At 26.7% G+C, this 26532-nt stretch overlaps 1 protein-coding gene across 1 annotated transcript in view; it reads right to left on the bottom strand.

Moving 5' to 3' along the window:
- The window catches only part of LOC113555141 (zinc finger protein 91-like), a 35092-nt gene extending 11829 nt beyond the window's left edge, over positions 1–23263 (bottom strand). The window contains 3 exon segments of the mRNA XM_026959480.1: positions 16454–18530; positions 20346–20431; positions 23069–23263. Of these exon segments, the coding sequence (XP_026815281.1) occupies positions 16454–18345 (1892 nt within the window). The 5' untranslated portion in view covers positions 18346–18530; positions 20346–20431; positions 23069–23263.
- Between the last annotated feature and the right edge of the window lie 3269 nt (positions 23264–26532).

Here is a 26532-nt window from a genome sequence, read left to right as displayed (position 1 = left end):
TTAAATTCCTCTGTTGGTTAGGTTAGGTTAACTCCTGTGATGTATGGCGGTCGGTTACGACGACTCGCGCTGGTACGGGATGAAGGTAACATTGGTAACAATACATATATATATATAATAACAGGTACAAAATAATTATTATATTCACCTATCACAATACATACGATATAATATATAAATGTAATAATAATGAAACTACCAGACATCTCTTTGGACAGTTTGAATAATAATAATAACAGAATAAAATCAATAATAAACATATTATATATATTTATTAATTATTAGGAAAATATGTAAAAATATATTATAATGATATTAATGTATATATTTACTTTCGTGGTGTATACGTACTTTAGAAACTGGAATGAAAACCAAAGCTGGTAAATGTCAAAAAAGTATGTTGAATTTTTGATCTTCAATATATTTGATCGTTAATCCTTCCTTTTGTATGTAACAACAAATAAATATTTTGCGGAAAATGAAAAAAAAAACCACGCCGAATGCATTGAAAATGATAGAATATCATTGATGACATTGATTACAGTAATTTCGAAATCAGTAATAATTTCAAAATCCTTATTATCTTTTAAATAAATATTATAATAGTAATCGAAAAATTATTAAGTGCTGTAAACGATAGTTTATATGAATTTTTTTATTTTTATTTATTTATATTTATATTATACATATATTAATCAACGCCAAACGGCTTTTATAACAGTATAGATAAAAATATTACAAAACAAAATATTTAGTTTATAACAAATATACGTAAACATAGTAATTATATAATTTATGTGTTAAAATTAAGAGGAAATATGATGGGTGTGTCTAAGTACAAAACTATTGGTTTTTATTAAATATGGACATCATTCTTATTAAGAGTGCATTATTTGTAAAATTACTATGGCCTAAAGGTATATAAAAGAAATCTTTATTACGGTTATTTTCAGGGATGTAAATGCTCAATCGTTCCAATAAACGAGATGCGTCAAACTTACCATCAATCAATGTTCGAATAAAGCAACAACTACAATTAATGCAACGTTCAAAAAGTGACTTGAATTTAAACAAATCCTTAATTTTACTATAATCATGAGGAGGATACGCAACATTGAGGCTGTGCCCTGCGAAACTTAGGAAACGGTTTTGGACTCTATCAAGTCTGTGCGTATTACTCATTGTGCAAGGAGACCAGACAACAACTCCGTACTCCAAGAGTGATCTTATATGGGAGTTGAAGAGTACAAAAAGTTATTTTAGGTTATCAAAGTTTGAAAAATGTCTTCTAATAAAGTTGAGACCGCGTAGCGCTTTACCAGCAACAGAGACGAAACAGAAGTTGGGTAACAGGTTAACCTAACCTTACAGAGATGAAAGTAACACTCCATTTCCTTACTACTTTGTTGGAAACAAAGCGTTTCCACTGTCTCGAAACTTATTGAGACCCTATTCAAGTAAAAGCCTCGACAATACGAAGAGAATATTTAATTATAGATTGAGCCGTGGAAGAAAATCTATTGAATGCGTGTTTGGTATGGTAGCAGAAATGTTTGCGGTATTGAATGGGCCCATACGATGTCGTGATCCAACAACAGTGAATGATATAATAAAATCTGCCCGCATCCTTCACAATTTCGTACGGAGACGAGAAGGAATTAAGTACTGACCAACATACGAGTACGAGATATATCTATACACGAAGGTTCTTCAGCGACTACTTTGAGGAATTATTTGGCAAACTATTTCCTTTCTCCTCGTGCAAGTCTCCCCTGGCAGTGGAAATTCGCAGTACCAGAAGGAAATACAGAATAATTTTACAGTTATGACTTAATTTTTTAAAACATTGTTAACATAATATGATTAAATTCGAGTATTTCACTAACATACAAAATTATTATAATTCATTCATTTTTAACCTACTCTACATTTTTTATTTTTAAAGAACATTTAAAAATATAATTGTAACATCAAAAATATAAATCTTATTTTTGCTATCTACAATATTTATATGTTAAAAGTGTTAAATACCAAAATACCTATCTCAAAACTTATAAAATATTTGTACATTATTGCATGTACAATAATTATAATTTAGTTACTTGGTCTAGTATATTAAGGACAATGAAAACACAATACTAATTAAATAACATAACAAAATTATACTATGTTAAAATGTTAAATAAACTTATGGATTTTATTATATGAATAAATTAAAATAATTAATTTTCAGTCTGCCGTAAAATTATAAAAATGGAAAATAACTTATTAATTTAAAAATTTATTTTATTTAATTAAAATGAAATAAAAAATGACAAATTTCTATAATTTCTAAATTTCATAACATTTTATCACAAAAAAGTTTAAATTATTTATTAGGAATCAAATATTTCCCGACGTTCAAACAATTTTCTATTATTAATATTTTAATATTTTGTGATGGTAACTGATTAACACTGGGGTGTGGAATGACAAAAATAACCAAAATTCAACTGACAATTTAATGATAAGAATATATTAAAGTCTGAACATTGACAGTTGGTATTACATTTTAGAAAATACATTTTTGTGGAATTAATTTTAAAAAAAGCAATTTTCTACAACTTACAGAGCCTGGGGGCCCCGAAAATTGGGGACCAAGTGTAAGTGCTCCATCTGCACTTGCATAAATTAGGGCCTGAATACAATACATTTTAAATAGCATTAAATTACTGAACTTTTCATACCTGGCATATTAACTTGAGCAGCCACATCTTGCCATGCTTTCTCCGTCAAATCTTTCTTGAAATACGCAGGAAGTTTATAATTATAGAGCTCTTCATGCTTCTCAACCTATTTGACTAACTTTAAGTTAAGTTCCTGGTCACTCATTTTCAGAAATCGCAAAAAAACAAATTTAATATGTTATATTAGCACGAATACTACACGTAGTTAATATAATAATAACGCAACTGCAACCGCGGGTAACGATTGTGTACAACCGATTGTTAACTGATTGCAAACTAATTTTAGTTTTATCGCCCCGTGTGCGGACGCCACAGCTATACGATGCCAAGGTCACAAAACAGTAGCGCATGCAACTGATTTGCAACTTCTGTCCCAAAACAGTTGCACTTAGGCAACCAAACTGTCCAAACTTAACAAAGGTGCATTTTGTACGGGCAATGAAGTGCACGGGGTCAGCTAGTATATTATAAAATAAATGCGTCTAAATTAAGAATAACCTAACCTGAATAGGATAAAGAGCCATGTTTATATTGTTTATAATATCCAATATGGCAATATATATATATTACATAATATATGTACGTTAAAGTGATAAATGTTTTTTTTATTTAATATAATATGTACACATATATTTTGTGTTTAATAAAATATGGTGGGGTAATCGGTCAAAAAGTTCGGGGACAAAAAGTCTGTTTTAAAAAAAGTTAGACTAAAAATCCGAATTCAGTTTTTATAGGCGGACAAAAAGTCCGAAAATACAAAATATTTTATATAATTAATATTTATTTTAAAAATTTAAAAATGTTTGTAGACATAGTAAATTATATTCTAGGGCTGGCGGTATTTTCGGTATTTCAGAATACCGGTATACCGTGATTCGGTAATTAGCAAAAATACCATATAGTCCGTATAGGTCCCTAAAATTTAGTCATTCTAACATTACATAATTATAATTTATAATATTTTTATTTCGTAATCTATTAATTCTATTATCAGATAGTTGATACCATACCACGCCACCGCGGACTAAGATATATCTTAGTGACTAAGATAAATTTTTATTTATATGTAAAAACTGATTTATTTTAAAGTTCTTATTTATTTGCTTAAATATATATACCTGATATCTCAGTTGTATCATATTTTCATATGAAGTATGAAAACATGCTCTAGATACAAGATAGTGATTCTAAACTGCTAGTTTGCTAATCGTTGACCAACATCTTGATTTTAGATAAATCTGGTACCGGACCCTTAAACGAGTTTAAATAAATTGATGTATTGGAGGATTAGGGAAAATTTGATTTTGGTATAATGTATAAAACTTAATAGTTCGAATAGTTTAAAATGTATGGAAGATAATTCGTAGTCCTACTTAGTAAATTATATGCTGCTCCACTATTTTACTTAAAGACTTGAAAATCACTGATCTAGTATTCTTGATCTGGTTGTAGAGATGTAGCACCATTAGACTTTATTTTTTTTGAAGAAACTTCCCCATCCCATTTTGCAATATTACAAAATATTTTGAGACTTAAACGATTTAAACAATAATGAATAATTACAAATATGATTTTTAAAATAGATGTTAAAATTAAATTTTCCTAGACTAGAAACTCCGAAACATTTATAAATTCACTAAGATCCGGTAATTACCGAAAATACCGTAGATACCGGTGGTATACAAATACCGGATACCGATATCAAAATTTGAAATACCGCCAGCCCTATTATATTCATTATTTTATTACATTTTTTTTTTTCGATTTTCTTATTTTCATTTATAATTATATAATTTATTATTAATTTTAATAGGTACGTTTAATAGATAAGGATGTATTTAAAAATATTAACATAAGTACAATCACACGATATCTTAGGATCAACAATATCAAAATTTATTTGTAACTAAATAAACAAACAATGAATTTTATTTTATTTATAAACAAGTCAATTAAACTAAAACTAAAAAAAAAAGTATAATATATATAATAAAAAAATATAAATTTATCATTAACATAGAATATAGATACCTAACTATAGTGGATTTCCGTCATAATTTTGTTAGTTATACAAAAATATAATAGTATTATATGTGTACAAACATTTTTAAATTTTTAAATATTTAAAATAAATATTAATTTTTGGACATTCTGTCCGACCCTAATAATATTCTAGGACTTTTTATCCAACTATAAAAACTAAATCAAGATTTTTTATCCAAGTTTTTTTAAAACAGACTTTTTGTCTATGGAATTTTTATCCGCGATTCATTGGGTGGGTGAGTAGACTAAAATCGTTGCTCCTTGTGTTAATTAGTTCGCCTCGCCACTGTATATTTGGGTCCGGGATTTTTTCAGGTATCTACTATACTAGTTGGGGCGACCATTGAATTGGCTCTCAATATAATTTTCAACAAGTGGTTCTCAAAATATAAAAATACGCAACTTTAATATTTTTAGCGACACAGTGCCGGATAATTGCTTGCAATTATCTAATCATTAATCCTATAACATTGAAAATTATATTGATAATATTTCTTTATTTCCACCTCTAATTTGAGCAAAAAAGGCAGTAGTGTCTGTCGTACTACTAATTTATATGAATATTTTCACTCAAAATTGAATTCCCAATTTTTTTCTACAAATCTAAATATTTATAATTTTTTGGATGTATGGATACTGAAATTATTATAAGAAGCTCCAATTTAGAAAGACCACACAAAAACAATATTCAAGAAAAAATACAATTTATAGACAGTCAAATTCAGATTATGTATATTTGAATTTATTTTCGATCAATTTCGATTTACTATAAAATATAATATTTGTATTTTAAATTTGCTTACGTATAACTAATTGAATTTATTTTCCTAAAATTTTGATAACCAATGGACTTATAAAATAAGTGTCTAGGGATTGCATATATTTTAGAACACAATTCAATGTGTAAAAATATTGATTACTTGTGTTCGGGAGCCAAATCAATAGCTTCGCTAGTTGGGTCCCGATTAATAGCGTCGTGTACGACGTTTGTCTAAACAAAGCCCTTGAAATTTATGTTGAGTTTAAAAATTAAAATTTGTGTGGATGAATTATACTATAATATATTATATTACTATTATTATTATGTATAATTAATTAACATAATATTTTTTTTATATTAAATTGTTGATGACCTATGTCCTATTATGAAAATTCTAAATTAACATACATATTGTAGCCATAGTGGGTGGGTCATTGCTTAAATATCTACTTTGCTTATAGGGTTTGAAATATGCTCGCCACTCTACTGGTCCCAGTATTTTATAGATACTACACTAGTTGGGTCCCTATTTTTCTTATATATCAAATATAAAGATAGATATTGTAAAATATAAATAAAAACAAGTATCGTTTTCAGGGGCAAATTTTTATTTTGTACTTTACAGTTTAAAAACTGATGTCAATCATTAATGTTTTTCCACCAAATGTGTACCCATTTCCTTTCTCGCTCTCGACATATTATTATTTGTATAATATCAGTACAACTTACCTATACCTATTTACAGTTTCACTACAGCGCGCAGTCGCTGCCCACCGATAACCAATTCATTGTTACATATGACGATAAATATTAAAATTAGATGTTAAGATATTAATAAAAATAACTCAATATGGCAATATGCCGAATAAACTATTTATTTAACTATTATATAGTTCTAACTTCTAGACCATCTCGGCATCTCACTCACACAATGATAAATATTATCAAGCTATCAACTGTTGACTGTTACCGACAATAACTGGGACCTGTATACACTAAACAGTATAAACCAGATTGTCATTTATCTCGTGACTTGTTTCTCGGAGTGCCTTTTGCCTTAATAATAATAATAATTGTATACATATAGACTATAACCTGCAGTATAACCTACTAATTATTATAAGATTTCTATTCAGTTATGAGTCCTAGATTAAGACTTTGCCGATTAGGATATAGAATAAGGCCGCAGCAAAGGCTATAAAGACATAAAGTATGCTTCTTTAATGGAAAAAACAACCAAAATTAATAAAAAAATTTCACAAGCTTCGCAGATTACTCAACTAACGCTATTACAGGTTGATACTTACTACTTAGTACTTCGAAACACTAGTAACTAATAACTATATATATTTTTTATTATCAAACTAACTGCTAAATATTTTAAATTAATTTGCAATTTTGTTTAACGAATATTCTTGCATGCAAGTATGTAACATATTAATGTATTATTCATTTTCAAAAGGTACCCTTTTATATATATAAAAAAAAATATTTTTAGGCTATCCAAATAGCTAAATCAGCATCTAAAAATTGTAGTGCGGAACATTTTTTTCCACTTTTGCTACTTCTGAATCTGAATCAAGAAAGAAAAAGTTTTGAATTTTTTATTTATTTTGTATACCTAGCAGTTTCAATAGAGGTTTTAATAAATAATTAAAACAAGTTTTTTTTGACTGGGAGGGAGCAAAATATGTGTTGCCCCTAACCTTAAAATCCTAAATAAACTACTGATTATTTTAATACATTATCTCATTTATACATTTTTCTTTTAATAAAATGTAATGTCATAATATATTATTGATTTATTAGCAATATAATTCCTACAAAATTATCTTTCAATATCTAAAAAAGTCAAACAAGAAATATAAATTGTTTTTATCAATATATTATTGCATTATAGCTGTAGTATTAGTAGTATTACTAATCTGACTAATTCTAATGGTATCGAATGAAAGTAAAAATCAGACTATCGTGTTTTCTTAGACAATAATTGGACACTAACATATTTTATACAAGAAAATACCAAAAAAATGTAACAGGTAGCTAAAGTAACTAATAACGGATTATAAACTTATAGCTGTAGAGTTTAGAAAAAATGACAATTCTTTCAATATCAACGTTTTTAATATTTTTCGTTTATTTTGTATATTTACTAAAAATACTTTATTACTTAAAAAAAAACTGGGAGTAGTACCTAGGTACCTGAAAAAACTGGGATGGCGGGACCCAACTAGTGTAGTACACGAAAAAATCCCAAACCCATTATTGTAGTACCTACCTGTAATTAGACCCTACTATTTATGACCCAACTCATGTCTGTTTTTTACAATTAATTATTGTAATAATTCATTACTATACTTACTTTTATTTTTATAAATTATAATAAAATATAACTTTATACATGAATTATTTTTGAATTGGATTAGAATTTAGAACTACCTTCTACTGTGAAAATGAATACAGTTAAAACTAAAATAAAATAAATATACTACAACTATATGTATACAACTAATAAAATAATAATATGTATATAAAAATGGCCGATAAGTTTTTCAAAAATATTGTTCTTTTTAGTTTTTTTATATTTTGAAAATCATTTAATTTTTATTTATTGTATTATATTGTAATTTATTATTAATTAAAAAATGTATTAGCAAAAAAAATTAGTAGTTAGGTAAAAATGTAAAACACATTTTTTTAAAAAACTGGTATTTGGTAATGGGATAACCAGTATACTGTGACATCACTTCTCTCAAAAAACTTTGTTGTCTCGGTTTTTCAAGGATTTTCTAGTCTCATTTTCCCTACATTCAATATGTTTTCGACTGCACTTCTAACAACTCAATCTATTGATATACAACAATAGGGAATCAACTCGGCACTCGCACATACCTCTTAATGACCCGAAAATCAACTCGCATATACCTATTTATGACCCTGGAATCAATTAATACATAAAGTAGATCTTGAGAATCAACTCACTTACTGCACTCAAAATTATTTAAATATTCCAGGTAAAATTGTTAATTAAATATCAATTTTAGAACAACAAATAAAAATAACAATTAATTAATAATACCCAAGTTTGTAAGTTATAAATTTCACTTAACACTTACTTTGTGACTTGTGTCTTATCGATCTCTTATAGTTATATTAAATGTTGTTATTAAAATATAATATAAATAAGGTAAATCGCTAGCGTGGCGATCGAGTTGCCGACTTTGTAATGCATATAGTTGATTAAACCTTCTACACGGTGGCCTCTCGTGAGTGAGACAGACCCACAGTACTAAAATCCTAGGTTTGTCACTGTATAGACTAATAGGGCACTACAATAACATAAAATAAGCAACCTATCTATATACCTATTAAAACGGATTTACTTATTATTTTTATGTTTAAATTTTTAACTATAAGAACTAAGAAGTGTTCTCATTAATATTACAAATATTGAAATATATAATTATTTATTATATATTATATTATTATAATATTTATAATGTAGATGGTTTCTAATCAACATAACAACCGTTTTGTTCAGGATATTTCTGCCGAAATTTATTTACAACACAATGTCATGATAAAATAGCAATATGATTATCCGAACAAATCTAACAATTTAAACACTTATATCATATGCATACGGTATACACATTTAAAAACATATTAGTTAGCAAATTGCATTAGAGCATAATCAATGGACTTATAGTCATTTTACCTTTTCCTATAGAATTCCACAAGTTTATCCAATAAGTAAATTGTCTATAACAAATATAACCCCGCCCCCCCGAAATTTTTTCTCGCTGCGCCACTGAGCTTATCTCCGTTATACAGGTGTTTTTGTTGATAATTTTTTTCATAAACACCAATCATTAATATTCATTTTTGAACGACTCGAGGCGTGTTTAGGACCAAAATTCAGGACAGGCCTGGTTACATTCAGTATTCTGTGTGCTTATATAAATAAAACAATTCTTGTTTTTAATTTCAAAATGCATATTTTGGGTATACTTAAGGCCTTAAGGATATACTAGTCGTTACGACTCTCTAATTGTACTCTCATCTCTAGTTCATTTGTACCTTGCTGAATATCAGCTATTTTAATTTCGTCCACAGTGAGCTCAAAACAATGTGTACATAAATATTAAAAAATATTGACATATTTAAATATTTGTAATACACTGTCAAAAACAAATAAAAACTGTTAAAAATAAACGCTGTGAATAAACAGACGACCATAGTCGGGATTTTAATGGACAACCGACCATGGTCGGGCTGATAGTAAACACACGACCATTTTGTTATCAAATGTGCATGCGTGAATGTGTGATATATTTTTAAATTATAATTAATTATATAATAATATGCATTATAAGCACAATATGGTGTTGTTACTTGTTGATTGTTAAATAGATGTCAATATTAGGGCAATTGTGTTAAATACAAAAATAAAAATAAAAAATGGTAAGTGCTTAAATATATTTAATAGATTTTTGTTTAATCATTAATATTATATTCATTTAAATTTTATTTTATTAATTTACATGTTTCACAAAACCAATATTTTCCATTTTGTTTTTATTGCGAAGAATTGGCATGATATCCGCGAAGAATGGGTTACTGGTTTAACTTTTAAAAGTGGTAACTTTTTAAATACCACAAATAATAAACTTGAGAGTTTCAATTCAAAATTAAAATCAGTTATACCATTTTTTTCAAATCTTTCCGAATTTTTTAAACATCTATTTGTGGTTATTAAGTGTGTTCGGTCAGAAAGGGACAGTAAGACCATAAATTTAGTACAAAAACTCCTAACATAATTGAAAATAATGATGAATATAAATATAGCATGCTTTTAACCCCATATGCATTTAACTATTTAAAAAAGGGTCTAACCTGTACAAACAAAACTAAAATCTTAGAAAGTACTTCTATAATTTTTTGTTCCTGTGCTTTTTATAATTCAATGAAGTTGCCATGCAAGCATATTTTTAATAAAAGAAGAGCAACAAATCATTCCTTGTATGATGAAGATATCTGTGATAAAAGATGGACAAGGAATTATTACTATAAATCCCAGGTCATTTTTAAAGAACCGCTGAAGTTATGTGAGACTGAAGAGATGTTCCTATTGAAATTCAGAAGAAACCTAAAAACGGAAGACTTTTATCAGCCAACGAAAAGTTTCGAAAGGCATCTATTAAAACATCTAAATTGGCCGAACTTCTTTCAATATCATCTCAATTAAATTATGAAAGAAGAATGAGTCAGTTAAAACAAATAATTAATATATGGAGCAAAAAAGAAGAATTTATAATTAAGGAAATAAATATTAGCCAGCCATCAACAAATTCTGGACCTGACAATAACCCTACAACCCACAAACAAGTTTAAAGTTGCTGATATTAAATTACCAACAAAAATTAAGTGTAGTGGTAGACCAAAGGGTGCAACACAGACAACTATAGGTCTTTCAATACGCAAGAAACAGATAAAATCAGTTTCTTATAACATGCATAATTATTTACATAAAGAAAATTTAATAATAGAATGGCTCACAAATAAGACAGTTGTCAACAAGGTGAGAAAAGATAAGAATGTAATACAAAAAGAATATGTTAAACACTATTCAGATGTGTTTAATGGGATTATGGAAAACGAGGTTGATTTAAGCACTATGAAGTCTTACTGCTCCAATGATGCATAGAAAAATATTAATAATGTAATTAAACAAAAAAAAAAAAATATTATCTGGGTATGCCCATTATATAATAATGACATAGGAGTTAATCAAAATTCCATACTGTGTGACTCTTGTTTAATCTGGCATCATATGGACTGCGTTAAATAAAAAAAAAACGGAAAATATTGGTTTTGTGAAACATGTAAATTAATGAAATAAAATTTAAATGAATATAATATTAATGATTAAACAAAAATCTATTAAATATATTTAAGCACTTACTATTTTTTATTTTTATTTTTGTACTCAACACAATTGCCCTAATATTGACATCTATTTAACAATCAACAAGTAACAACACCATATTGTGCTTATAATGCATATTATTATATAATTAATTATAATTTAAAAATATATCACACATTCACGCATGCACATTTGATAACAAAATGGTCGTGTGTTTACTACCAGCACGACCATGGTCGAGTGTCCATTAAAATCTCGACTATGGTCGGGTGTATATACACAGCGAAATATAAATTTTGTTTGTATGAGAACACTTCTTATAATATAACATATACTTACAACTATTTCAAGTTAATATAAAATATATAGGTATATACTATATAGTCAATAAATAAATAAAATAAAAATGATTATTGTATTATACTACATTACTTTATCTCGCAAAACAGGATCCAGACGATGAAAATATATAAGTTGAAAAAACACGTCCGTCATAAAGACGTATAAACATAAAATGCAGTTGATCATCGCTTCACGTTTATCAACGCTTAACATAGAACACATCGAATATGTTTATTTTATATGAAAACATAATTGCCAAAATAGAATACTCGTATTTTTGTACATCCGCTTATTGTTGTGACTATAATATATAGGAAGTTAATTATAACGAAATTCCGAATTAGTATATCATATATTTATAAAAACTACATTATACTACTAACTGTATAACCACCTAGTTGATTATAACAAAAAATATAAATATAAAATCTAGACCGTGTCGCCGATTCCTTTATAAATTATAAAAGTATAGGCTGCCGCTGCGTCGTGTGATCTTGTGACGTCACGCGGTTATCTTTCTTTGGATTTAAGCAGTGCCTCGGCCCATAGAGTAATACTCTATGCCTCGGCCACAGAATCTAGATGTCTGTATTTCAGAAATCTACTATGGCCTCGACGAATCAACAAAACAAAATAAATATTATGTTTAGTACCATCACTATCACCGTTAGTTATCATATTAAAGCCAAAATCATACTTTATTTCTTCCAAATAGTCCTTTATAATCAATGCTTATAGACTACAGTCTTTTATAATTATTGAATTTTATAATAACCCAATGTTTGTATTGAATTGATTAGTTACAGTTATTTATTTAATAAAAACTGGTTAATTTCTAAACTAATATTTGAATTTTAATTAATATAATAAATTTGGATAATAATATTAAATTGATTTTTGATGAATTGGAGACATTAAACCTACCTAGGTACATAAATAAATATGAACGTGAATTATTCAAGTTTAAGCAGTTCTGGACAGCATGAATGCAAAAATTAATGAAAATATTGAGAATGAAAGTAAATTAAAAACTTAGTTATTTTATATTTGTAAGTAAATTACTATAGGTATTTTATTATGTAATAGATACAGATGAAAAATTAGAGATGTTAAACCATACTACACAAATAAAAATTAATATGGATTATTCAAATGACAAATGTTGAAATATAAGCAATTCTGAACAGCATGACCCTACCAAAAATGGGGGAAATATTAAGACAAAAATGAAAAAGTAAATTAAAAGTTTATTTATTTTTTAATAGATAGTGTTTCTGAGATAAATGCTGATGTACCATCTAAGAATAAAGAAATTAGTGATGTTTTATTTGAGTTTAATGATAATCCTGAGTAAATAATTTTTTATTAATATTTAAATAATTACTGGTGTTGGGTAACTATATTATTTTAATGTAAATATATACTATATAATTGTAATCTATATGTATGAATTTGGTAGATGTAATAAAGTGGTTATAGAGGAATTATGTAATTAAACAAAAATTACTTAATTATTAGTTTTGTTTTAAAATAACCATGAAAATTAGTCAGATATCAGTGCTTGTAGTGTCTTCTTAATGTTTTTATATACCAATCATTAAATCATAGTATTTATAGCTCAAAATAAATTAATTCAAGGTTAAAAGTTGTTATTTATTATAGATGTGATCCTGCTTTATGGAAAATAAACAAACTTACTATGAATATGTTTGTATAAATGGATTTTTGGTACTTTCCTGTTATATGAGACTACGGCTATTTTCAAGACTACTTCCATTATATAAGACTACCAAAATTTGCACACTTTCCTATTATCACAGACTACCTTAGTTTTATTTAATATTTATAGTTGTATAATACACCTGCATATTTAATTCTTTGATATTTTTTTAATCGATAGGTATTGTTGGGATGGCTATATTCAAATTATATATAAAAAAAAATTTAAATACCCAGTAATCATTTATAATGTATTACACAACACATACTACATATGTGGCGTACGGTCACTAAAAACAATAAAATAATAATTATAATAAATACAAAAATAATAGTGGTAAAAAATGGTAAATCCATAAATAGGATGGCCACATTTACGAATTATATATAAAAAAAAATGTAATTATATAAGTATCATACAATAATTTTAGATGTTCCTACATCAAAAAACTTTAGTATCATAAATTGTTCTCTATTTTGAATATCGATGTGTTAAAATGGCTGTAACAAAAATTTTGAATCACCCTCTATAAATGTATAATATTGTAATAGATAATATAACAATTGTAAATTGCTACGCTAGAACGCAGCGCGTGGATATCGTACAGCTAATTATGGTAGTCGCGATAAAGGATGTAATCTTGGGTGGTAGTTGAGAAAATAGACATAGTCTCGTATAACAGGAAAGTACCGGATTTTCTCCAAATTTAAATAATTTAAATTTTACAAACATAAAAAAAACTTTAGAAAGAATCTACTAAAACCTACTATAATTACAATTTAAATTTTTAGTAACTAATATAATAATTTAACCCAAACTTAGGTATTTTAAATATAATATTAAGTTTTTGCAATAAATTCATTGGAATATAAGCCTTACTAATGGCGATCCAATTAAATGTAATTTCATTTCATATTCAGAAATTAAATGTGTTATAATAAATTACACCTTTACTTTCCTGTTCTCGTTGTTTGGCAACATACATTAATTTACCTTCCTTTGCTTCAAAAGGATTTTTATACTGGAAAAGAGCTGATGAACTCATATAACAACATGAAAATTCTCTAAAACATTGTTCAAATATTAGCAATGAAAAACCGAGGACAAACATTTCAGCAAATTGATCAACAAATTCAAAATTAAATTATGTATTAGATCAGTGTTTTAAAAAGAGTAGTATCAATTGTTAAAACATAGGTGTCAAGAGGTTTAGCATTTAGAGGACATACTTCAAAAATTGGATGTCCCCATAGTGGAAACTTTATGATGGTACTTGAGTTACTAGCTCAATTTGACCCTTTTTCTGAAACCTGATTTTGAAAAATAGTAATCCAGGTAAAGGCCATACTTCATATTTATAAGCAATTTATTTCATTAATATCAAACAAAGTAGAGAATACTATTATTCAAGATATCCATACTTCACAATATTTTTCAATAAATGTTGATTCAACACCAGATATTACCCACACTGATCAATTTTCTCTATAGTTATACGATTTGTTAATGAGAGTGATAATGTATTTGAGCGGTTTTTTATGTTTTATGAATTATGTTGGACATAAATCAGAAAATATGGCTAAAGCAGTGATACATTCTGAATATGTACAATTTGAATCTTAAGTATTTAAGGAAGTAGTCATACAACAATGTGAGTAACATATTGGGTAGTTATTCTGGATTCCAAGCTAGAATAAAAATAACAAATTCATTGGCCAAGTTTGTTCCCTGCTCAACTCACTTATTAAATTTAGTGGGAAAAAATGCAACTAGCTGTTATAAATAAACTTTTTATTTTTTAACTTTCTTCAGATCTTAAATATATTCTTATTGGCATCGACTTGTTGTTGGTAGATTTTAAATTCTTCAATCAAAAGATTGTAAGATACAAGATGGTCTGCATGAGACGACGTGTGTTTTTCTTTGAATAAAAAATAAAAAATAAAAACCAGCTATTCGATGTGAAGCAAATGGTATACTCAAAATACTAAATTCATTAGAAATATTTTTCATCTTGTCAATTTTTGGGGAGCCATATCAAATAGGTTTAATACAGTTACCAAAAAACTCCGAAGTGTTAATATTGATTTGAATGTTGTTGTTAAGCCTTATCAATCATTATATAATTATATTGCCATATTAGTGATGATCATATGAATAAAGACTGAAAGTTAAAAAAAAAAATGTGGTTTACAACAACATAATACAGAGTGTCCCGCGAGAATTTACCCATTGCGATATCTCCTGAAATAATGGAGATATCATAATTCTGGTTTTTTAATAAGATTCACAGGAACAAGAACTACAAATATTTCATGTTTTAATTTATTTTTATGTTTTGGTAAAAAAGTTAAAAAAATGTATTTTTTTATTTAATTATTTTAAAAAAAAATCGAAGATAGCCATTTTGTAGTTTTTTTTTTCTGAAAATATTGACATTTTAACATTTTAATTTCATCAATTTCCTGATTATTAATATTTTTTCTAGTTTCGAAAAAAACTGCGAATTATTTAATTATCGTATTAAATAATTCGCAGATTTAAAATATTATAATCACTTAATTTCACGTGATGTGATAGACAGTACAATAAGATATATAAAATGTATTAAAAATGTTAGGATAATATAAATATATATTACATAAATTAATATCTGTAAATATTTGGTCATCATTTTGATAAAAATGTATTGGTTGGCAAAGATCTGATTTAACAATTACTAATCAATGCTAGAACTCAGATATTATAATAGATTAAATAAAGTCTATTCTATAATTGAACGGATAATATATTGCATTCTTCAGGACTTTCTTCGGTGATATCCTTGTATGTTCTGCTAAACTTGATATGCCAGTAAACTTTTTATCAAGAAATCATATTTATATGATTATAAGTCAGTATGTTTTCTTGTATGCACTGTTAGATGTGTTTTTGTAGAAAATCCTTTTCCCCATATATTACATTTATATGGTTTTTCTCATGCATGCGTCCTTATATGCACTATTAAATTTGTTTTTGTAGAAAACCCTCTATCACAAATGTCACATTGATATGACCTTTCTACTGTATGTATCCTTGTATGCACTTTTAAATTTGATTTGGTAGAAAACCCTTTATGACAAAAATCACATTTATATGGTTTTTCTCCTGTATGTGTCCTTGTATGCACTTTTAAATATGATGTGGTAGAAAACCCTTTATGACAAAAATCACATTTATATGGTTTTTCTCCTGTATGTGTCCTTGTATGCACTGTTAGATGTGCTTTTGTAGAAAACTCTTTACCACAGATTTCACATTTATATGACTTTTCCACACCATGTGTCCTTTTATGCATTTCTAGTGTTCCAGCTAGACCAAACAATTCACCACATATATCACATTTATATGGTGTATCCCCTGTATGTGTCCTTATATGTGATATAAAATTTGTTCTTGTAGAAAACCCTAGATTACAAACATCACATTTATACAACCTTTCACTAGTATGTGACTTTAAATGAACAACTAAAATTGAATCTGTAGAAAACATTTTATCACATATTTCACATTTATGTGGCTTTTTTCTTGTATGTGACCTCATATGCACTATTAAATTACTTCTTATAGAAAAACTTTTTTCACAAATTTCACATTGATATGGCTTTTCTACTGAATGTATCCTTGTATGCACTTTTAAATTTGATTTGGTAGAAAACCCTTTATGACAAAAATCACATTTATATGGTTTTTCTCCTGTATGTGTCCTTGTATGTATTATTAAATATGTTCTTATAGAAAACCCTTTACCACAAAATTCACATTTAAATGGCTTTTCTCTTGTATGAGATGTCCTGATATGGTTTTTTAAATTTGTTCTTGTAGAAAACCGTAGATTACAAACATCACATTTATACAACCTTTCACCAGTGTGTGACTTTAAATGAACAGCTAAATTTGAATCTATAGAAAACCCCTTATTACATATTTCACACATATATGGCTTTTCTCCTGTATGTGTTCTTGTATGCATTATTAAATATGTTCTTATAGAAAACCCTTTACCACAAAAATCACATTTATATGGTTTTTCTCCTGTATGTGTCCTTGTATGCACTTTTAAATATGATGTGGTAGAAAACCCTTTATGACAAAAATCACATTTATATGGTTTTTCTCCTGTATGTGTCCTTGTATGCACTTTTAAATATGATGTGGTAGAAAACCTTTTATGACAAAAATCACATTTATATGGTTTTTCTCCTGTATGTGTCCTTGTATGCACTGTTAGTTGTGATTTTGTAGAAAACTCTTTACCACAGATTTCACATTTATATGGTTTTTCCGCACCATGTGTCCTTGTATGCATTTCTAGTGTTCCAGCTAGACCAAACGATTCACCACATATATCACATTTATATAGTGTATCCATTGTATATGTCCTTATATGTGATATAAAATTTGTTCTTGTAGAAAACCCTTGATTACAAACATCACATTTATTCAACCTTTCACTAATGTGTGACTTTAAATGAACAGCTAAATTTGAATTTGTAGAAAACCCTTTATCATAGATTTCACAATCATATGGATTTTCTCCAGTATGTATCCTTGTATGGATTTTTAAATATACTGCCCGAGAAAACTCTTTTTTACAGATTGAACATTTAAACGGTTTTTCTCCTATATGTGTTCTTATATGCGTTATTAAATTTATTTTTCGAGAATACCCTTTATAACAGATATCACATTTATAGGACTTTTCTTTTGAATGTGTTGTTATATGCTGTTTTAAATTTCCTGCTTGAAAAAACAATTCACACGTATCAGATGTTATTGACATGGCTTTCTCCTATATGATGTGATTTCAATTGTGATTTACTATAAAATGACTTATTTGAATAGTCACAAAGATTTTGTCCTATACTGGTATGAATATCCACATTCCTTGTCAAAAGTTCTTTGCAGTTATATAGCATATTGCATTTCTTGAATTTTGACTTTTTCTTTATTTTACATAGTATGGTCCTAAAAAAAAATTTACGAACATAAAATATAGAATAATAATTATAACTAACTACATAAAAAAAAATTTTAAATAATGAGAATTATTTCACTTATAGAACAAGTTTTTATAATTTGGTTCATACTCAGAAGTGTATTCAGCATATTTTTGAGTACTTAATTATTAAATAATACGTTAATATAAACTAAATGATTATTGTTATTATAACTTTTTAGAAGTTAAAAAGTCCTTTTAAAACCTTTGTTTATGGCAAACTACATTTGATCAATGTTTAAAAACACAATAATATGAGCAAAATTTGATCACATACATATGCAGAAAGTTTATAACAAAATCAAAATCTGCTAAGCATAAAAATGGTTAAACAATAATTACCCAATAATACTATTAAATGATTGATGTTACATTAGATCAAAAATGCTGTTAGTCCCATCATGCTAAATCTGTAATGTATTCAATTACTTCATGTATAAATATCATAAAAATATAATCCCATACTCCTAGGGAATCTAAAATTCATATTTTTACAAAAATGTATAAGTTATTGTTATAAGATTTAGATCTATTTTCTAGCTGGTGCACATTGAATGGCATGGCTCTGAATACATCTTAATGAGTTTGCATTTTATTTACCCATTCTAAATCTCTTATAAATTGTCAGTATTTTATAAGGAGAACAGCTCTTAACTCGTCAACCAAGTTCGAGATCTAGGTATTATCCTATCAGGAAAAAGTCTTTGTTCTAGAGTTCATTAAACACACCTGCTCTAATTTTAATGATGCGCTATGTATGAAGGTTTTATATTATTCGCTAGTAAGATCTTTACTTGAATATGGGACAGTTTTATAGAATACTAATCAATCCGGTTTTGTTAATAAATTAGAAAAAAATACAAAAAAACTTTTTACGTTCTTACGCTTTTAAAACGAATTACTCGTACAATAACAAAATAATATAAATAATAAAATAATAAAAATTGTCAATCTTATGCCAAATATCAAATCCAAGACAACATCATCCTTACAATCTTTCAGTGCTATCAGTAATATTAAAAATACATGATGGTTTATATCAGATATGAGCCAATATTTTCTAAATAAAATTCTCATATTTAAAATTAATAATAATTAGAAAATCATACATTTTTGAATACCGGAACATTCTAAAATTAAAGAAAACTTAAAGAGCTAGCTGATCTTACAGCCAAAATCACAATCAACTCTCCTTTATGGCTCTATCATCGTTCACATAAATCATTTTATGAAATTCAATCTAGTTGGTACTTAGACAAATAAAAATTCAATTATTTTTCAAAAACTTCCAATTTAAAAAACTATACAAAATTGAATATAAAAAAGCAAAAAAATCAAAAAAAAAAAATTTTTATCAGCGAATAATGTTTTCAAATATGAAATAATACTTTACTTTTTACCAATGACTGATGATTAATTTAAAACTACAGGGACACAATGTTTTATTATAACTGGATTAAGTTAAATACTTGACCAAAACCATTAAAATTTGACAAATCATATTTTAGTTAAGAATTTATAAAATATATAATTTTATACCTAAGTAACATTCAGAAATATTATTTATGAGGACATTTAACTTATTATTTAATATATTATTTGATTTATTGTTCAATAGGGCATTCAACCACACATAAATGAATAATCATAATATCTAAAATTAATTGCAAAAAAATTAATTTTGTGTTATTAGTTAGGTACATAGATTTACTAATTGAATACACAAGTTATTAAAACACAGTTACAATTACAATTTGTTATTATATTAATAATGTTTGGCTCACTTAGAATTATGTTGGTTATTAATAGTCGTTTTTAACTCTTCTATTGGTACTGAACTATGTCTTCCTTATTGTTGTTTTTTTGAATTCTGTGAACATGATACATTAAAATTAGATAGGTACCGTTTATGTATAATCATTAACCTGTCATTGATGTTTGCTTTGTACATTTAACCCATTTATCCAACTTTTTTTTTGTAAAACTTTTTTTTGGTCTGCCATAAATAAAATGAAAACATGTGTATTTAAAATCTGTTATAGAGTCAGTATTTAGTATTTTAACTTTAAATACACTTTATCTATGGTTGAGAATATTGAGAAACTATTAAGGAAAATTTGATAACCGTAACATAATATATTGTAAAGAATAAATTATAATAAAAAATAATTCCTAGTAATATTTCACATTATCCACCTATTTCTGTTTTATAATCATTTTAGTTGTTTCAACATATAAAAACCTTCTTTCAAATAATTATAAAAATTTTCTATTGCTATAAACATAGGCGTAATTAGTCTTTTAAATTAGGGGGGCTAGATTCCTAAAAATGTTTTATAGCAAATTTTTTTTAATTAGATTATTATTTATTGTTTTTACTGATGTTTACAACTGACTTGAATGATTATTCGTTTACATGAAACATTATATTTTTTTATATTGCTAGCAAAATAAAAGTTAATACTATTATGTTTATAAGCACATACATTTGCCTAAAAATTCTGGGAGGGCTGAAGCCAGCCCAAGCCCACCCCCCCCCCCCAGTACCACAACTTGGTATATATTGGTGGGTGTGCAAGCAAATATTATAGGGCCCATTTAGCCAAGACCTAAATACATAATAGATCCTTAAAAAATATAACTTTCTGTTTGTAGCTTTATACATTATTGTACACAAATGGATGAGGAGCAAAATAACCAGCAGCTCCTAAAACAGTCTATTGGTTTTACAATTACATTAGGATAAAATTGGGAAATTGGGAAACATCAATAATGTTTTGTATAAAACTATTAATATTAAAATATGTTTCTTGTACCATTACTTTTTTGTGCTTATTGTATTGTTGTTATAAATGTCACTGCACAAGGTGATTTTTCAAACATGCTCACCCCATTTTTATGCTTAAATTATGCATGTATTCAAATTCTGATATTTTTTTTTAATTTTTTAATGTAATTATAGACGATATTTTCGAGTACTTATATTTTTCACAACATTTAAGAAGTATTCTGTAATTTTGTGGCGATACCAACTTTATTTTTGTTAAATGAGAACATATATATTTCATGTTATAAAGCAAAATGTGAATCAGGTAATTTTCTGAAAATGTTGACGTATTGTACTCGAAATTTGAACGAAAACTTTCGGAGTTTTTTATTATACTTTAAATACTAAGAAATGAAAATAATAACCCATGTTTTGAAAACTGTCAGGTGTAACATTAATCTATAAGCATTTAGTAATAAGTAGTAATTTTTAACGAATAGTTTATATTGCATACCGAATTATAATTATCGAGCTCGTATCCATTTACAAATTATTTTTGTATAATAGATTATTATCCTTAATTCTTAGTATTTAAAATAGAATAACTCTGGAAGTTTTTATTCAAATTTCGATTATAATACGTCAACATTTTCAGAAAAATTACTTGATTCACATTTTGCTTTAAAACATAATATATGTTCTCATTTGAAAAACCAATGTTGTTATCGCCACAGAATACTTCTAAATTGTTGTGAAAAATTTAAGTACTCGAAACTATCGTCTTTAGACTTAAATTACATTTAAAAATTCCAAGACACAGAATTTGAATGTGTACATAATTAAAGCATAAAAATAGGGTGAGCATGCTTAAAAAATTACCATGTAATATATAGTATACTTATATGAAATATGTTGTGGCGGGTGGCGCGGTGCGATAAACTATTTTACATACATTAATTTTATACAAAATCCTTCTATTTTTAGATAATAAAAAATTAATTTAATCTCTAAATACACATAATTGTTATAATTAGCATTATTGAATAATAATGCTCCTATAGTCTAAACATTTTTCATTTTGATCAGACGTTTAATAAATTGTAACCATAATAATATTTCGAAAAAAAGTTCCAAATAGTTCAGCCATAGGCCTATTGTTATGAATTAATTTAGGGCTCGGTCGCCCGGGGGTTTTGTGCATCCCTAGCACCCCCGGTAGTTGCGGTACTGCCCCCCTCTAGTTACATCTATGGCTATAAAATATTTCTCTTATATTATTCTATATACCAATATATAAATAACTATTATTATCAATATATTATGATAAACTTTTCAATAAACAGTTCTGATTTTAAACTTTGAAGAAGATTTTGATTTGATCTTGCCAATGGAATACAATGAAATTTAGTAGTCTTAGTTCAAACTTCAAATAGATTCATTGTACAATTATTTCAACAATTTTATAATATATAATATGTAGACTAATAGTTATAGTTCAATGGTCTGCAAACATTATGACACTAGAAATTCAAAAACTAAAACTCGTCCTTGTCAAATAAAAGGTACCTGCTTATATATATAATAACAAAACAAATAATTTGTATAGGTAGATGATAATTTTTTTTTTAGAAAAATTAAATTATATTGTTACTAGGATCATGAGAGAATTAAAAGTTTTAAGATAGTAGGTATATTATAGTATAACGGATAAATAAATATAATTAAGATTATTATACAAACCTTATAAATAAACACGTATTTGTATACCAACACATAATACACTGAGGTATCCTAAGAGTTCAACATCTTTTTAGAGGTAGGTAGTAGGTACCTACTATAAAGTGTAACCTGGCGATATAAAATTAATGTATATAAATTTAAAAGGAACTTTTACGGCGTGTAATTTAAGTAAAAACACAACAACAATAATTTTATTCTCCGACGTAAGTACTAATCTACCATATTGGAAACAAAATACAAACAGAACAGTGCAATTGAATGAATATAAAATGTGTTTCCAATGTTTTCATATAACATGAGGCTTAAGGTTTATCACAAAATACAACAACGAACCTAACCTAATAAATAACAGTATATATGATTATGGTATAAAAACTATTTACGTGAACCAAGGTTACATATATATACAAGTTTAAGCAACGTCATGAACATTTAATTTTTAGTATAAATAATTTATATACGTAATTTTAATAATCGAGTCCGTTCACTACGAATGTTTCTCCAAACTTTAAATTATTTATTCCTTTATACAAAAGATATAGAGATAAATTCAACAACACGGTAACGTGTTTAATCGTGTGGTAAACATGTATAACCGCTCTGGTATATCAAGAGATTACCACACATACTAACCAATCACAGCAATAAATTTTTATTTTTGTGGAAACAACGGAAATCTATATTTAATATAATTTTTTTTTTTGTGATTTCTGCAAAAATAATTTGGGACTCAAAAATTAATACATATAAATATATGATTATAAATAGAAAATTATATAATATTTAACAGTTACATTAATATATTTAACTAAACAAAAGAAATATGTAAATTTTGATTTTATGATAACGTCACTACAGCTGTTATCGTGTTATATTAATAACTATACTTAATTTACAAATTGTACTTATTTAGTCAAGTATATACATAGAGTATTTTTAGATTCTGAATAGAGTAATAAATGTATTGATTTTACAATGATGTGTATTTTTTTTTTTTTTGTCTGTCATCAGTCATCACGTTTTGGAGTAGTAACAGTGCTTTAATTTTTGATTTTAGTCCCTCTTTGAAAAGAAAATGAATCTAGTTGGTTTTTTAAGGGCTTAAAAGTAAAAAATGTCCAGTAGTTTTCAAAAGTGTTTTGAAAAACCCTAAAAAAGTAACGGAAAAAAAAAGAATTTTTACGCATAATCACTTTTTGACAAAATCGATTTTTTGATTTTGCTATAACTCAAAAACGAATCATTGTAAATACTTGAAATTTTCACCAAATGTTTATATTATGGTTATCTAATTACGATTAAATTTTCAAAATATTTTGACCTTTTTTTAAGCTACTTATAGACAATTGAAATTTTCGATTTTTCTAAGTTTTTCTTTTGAGATGCCTATAAAAAAATTTGGTAATCCAAAAAATCTATAAAATTTAATACAAGGTTTATTATAAGTTGAACTTATCGTGATAAAAAAAAAAAATCAAAAATCGTTGGCCACAATTTTTGTTCATAAGCATTTAAAGTTCAAATGCTTATGAAATATATCAAAATCGCGAAAATTTGCAAATAATTTTGAAGTTGAAAATTCATAAAATTTTTGTGATTCATACTTAAGGTTCAAAATTCAAATACAAGGTGATCCAAAAGTTTTCCTTCAAGTAACTGTAAACAAAAATTCCAGTGTCAATATGGAAAACATTTTATGAGCGTATGAAATTTAATTTTTTACGAAATCGCGTAAAATAACGATATATTACAATTTAAATATAGGTAATAATATAATGTATCCAATTAATTATCGTTAGCTGGTAAATCATCTCCATTCAGAATCGTTTTTCGTATACAATGATACCTGCATTGCATTCAAATTTAACACATCCATTATAGTGACCAGTAATCTAATCTCCATCTCTACTATACAGCAGAGCGGTATTTTTTTTATTAGTCTATGCTGTATTGTTGTGTTTCCATATTTTTTTCGTTGCGAGTTTTACTTGATATTTTTTTATTTAAATAATATATTGAATAAATCAATGCGTTATTTGTATGGGCATTTAAATATTTGATATTATCTGATGAGGAAAAATGTGTTAATTGTCTTCAAGAGAGAAACTTGCTACCAGAACTATATAGTAGTAGGTAGATATAGGTAGTTGTTCTAAATTAAAAGATAGCGTCATTTGTGGAGGTATGTTGAAAGTAGCCAGTAGGTAAACAGTTAAGTTTTTCTTATTGAAGTTTTTTGGTAGGTACCTACTACCTAGCATACTGCACAAGTACGGCGGAGTATTTTTATTAATAGGTATTACGAATTACAAAAGTGTATAAGAAATGTTTGCTTGTTTATTGTTGTATTTATAAATACTTAAAATATAAAAAATATATCATAGACAATAGGGTGTACAAACTTCATTTATTTCAATTAAAAAAATCTTTCCTGTATTGTATTTCGTACATCAAAATATATATTATAATAGACAAATAAATAGCTAAATAAACAACATAATAATGTAGGTACCTAATATAAGTGCTAACTGCTAAGTAACATTACATATCTTACTACTTTCATAGTTATATAATAAGTTATAAAGTTACTATTAAATAGAATAGGTACATAAATTATACTTAACATGTACCTATAATAATATTAATAACTCGAAACTATGAACTAAGATAATCTTAGTAATTGTTCATGCTCAAAACATAATAAAATCTACCTATTTATAAATACCATAAAAAAATAAAAATAGGTTCATAGTTCATACTATAAATAGATACAGTCGAGTCGCGATAACTCAAAAAACTTGACAACTCTAATTTTTTTTATTCCCCAATAAATTATATATAAATTCGAGTTAAATATCTCAAAGCGAATTTTTATCTCCTTTCAACTTTGACTCGATTGTTACTGTATATCTTAAATACTAAATAGTGTTACTATAATACATACAGAAAATCCAGAAACTGACAACTGTCATTGGTTTTTGACTTAAAAAATTTCGAGATGCTACAGGTTTTACAATTTTTTTAATTTCAACAACTTTTTTCAAATACTTGTAGGCTGTATGCTGTACTTGTAATTGAGAGTCAAAATTAGGGTTACTATTTATGGTTGACAATAAATGAGGACATTTTTTTCAAGGTAATGAAAATAATTAATAGGTACATTTTTACTTTCTTGATTTTTAATCAAGTAAATATGATGGCATTTGAAATGAAAAGTCTGAATTTTTAAAACTTCAAGAATTTTTGTTTAATGGGAAAATGATAAAAATATAACTCAGTTGTAATAAGTAGATGAGGTGGATAATTAAGCTAGCTTTAACATAAAATATTAATGAGAGAGATCCGATATCACACCTAAGCAGTATATGGTATAACGATTTGAATCCACAAAAACGTCGGCGTGAACAGTTCCAAAATGTCTATTTTTAACTCTCCAAAACTATTATAACTAAAAAGTTAGTTGA

This window comes from Rhopalosiphum maidis, chromosome 2, assembly GCF_003676215.2.
Source record: "Rhopalosiphum maidis isolate BTI-1 chromosome 2, ASM367621v3, whole genome shotgun sequence".
NCBI classification, from domain to species: Eukaryota; Metazoa; Arthropoda; class Insecta; order Hemiptera; family Aphididae; genus Rhopalosiphum; species Rhopalosiphum maidis.
The sequence above is the reverse complement of the archived record's forward strand: the minus strand, read 5'-3'. Positions and strand labels throughout refer to the sequence as shown.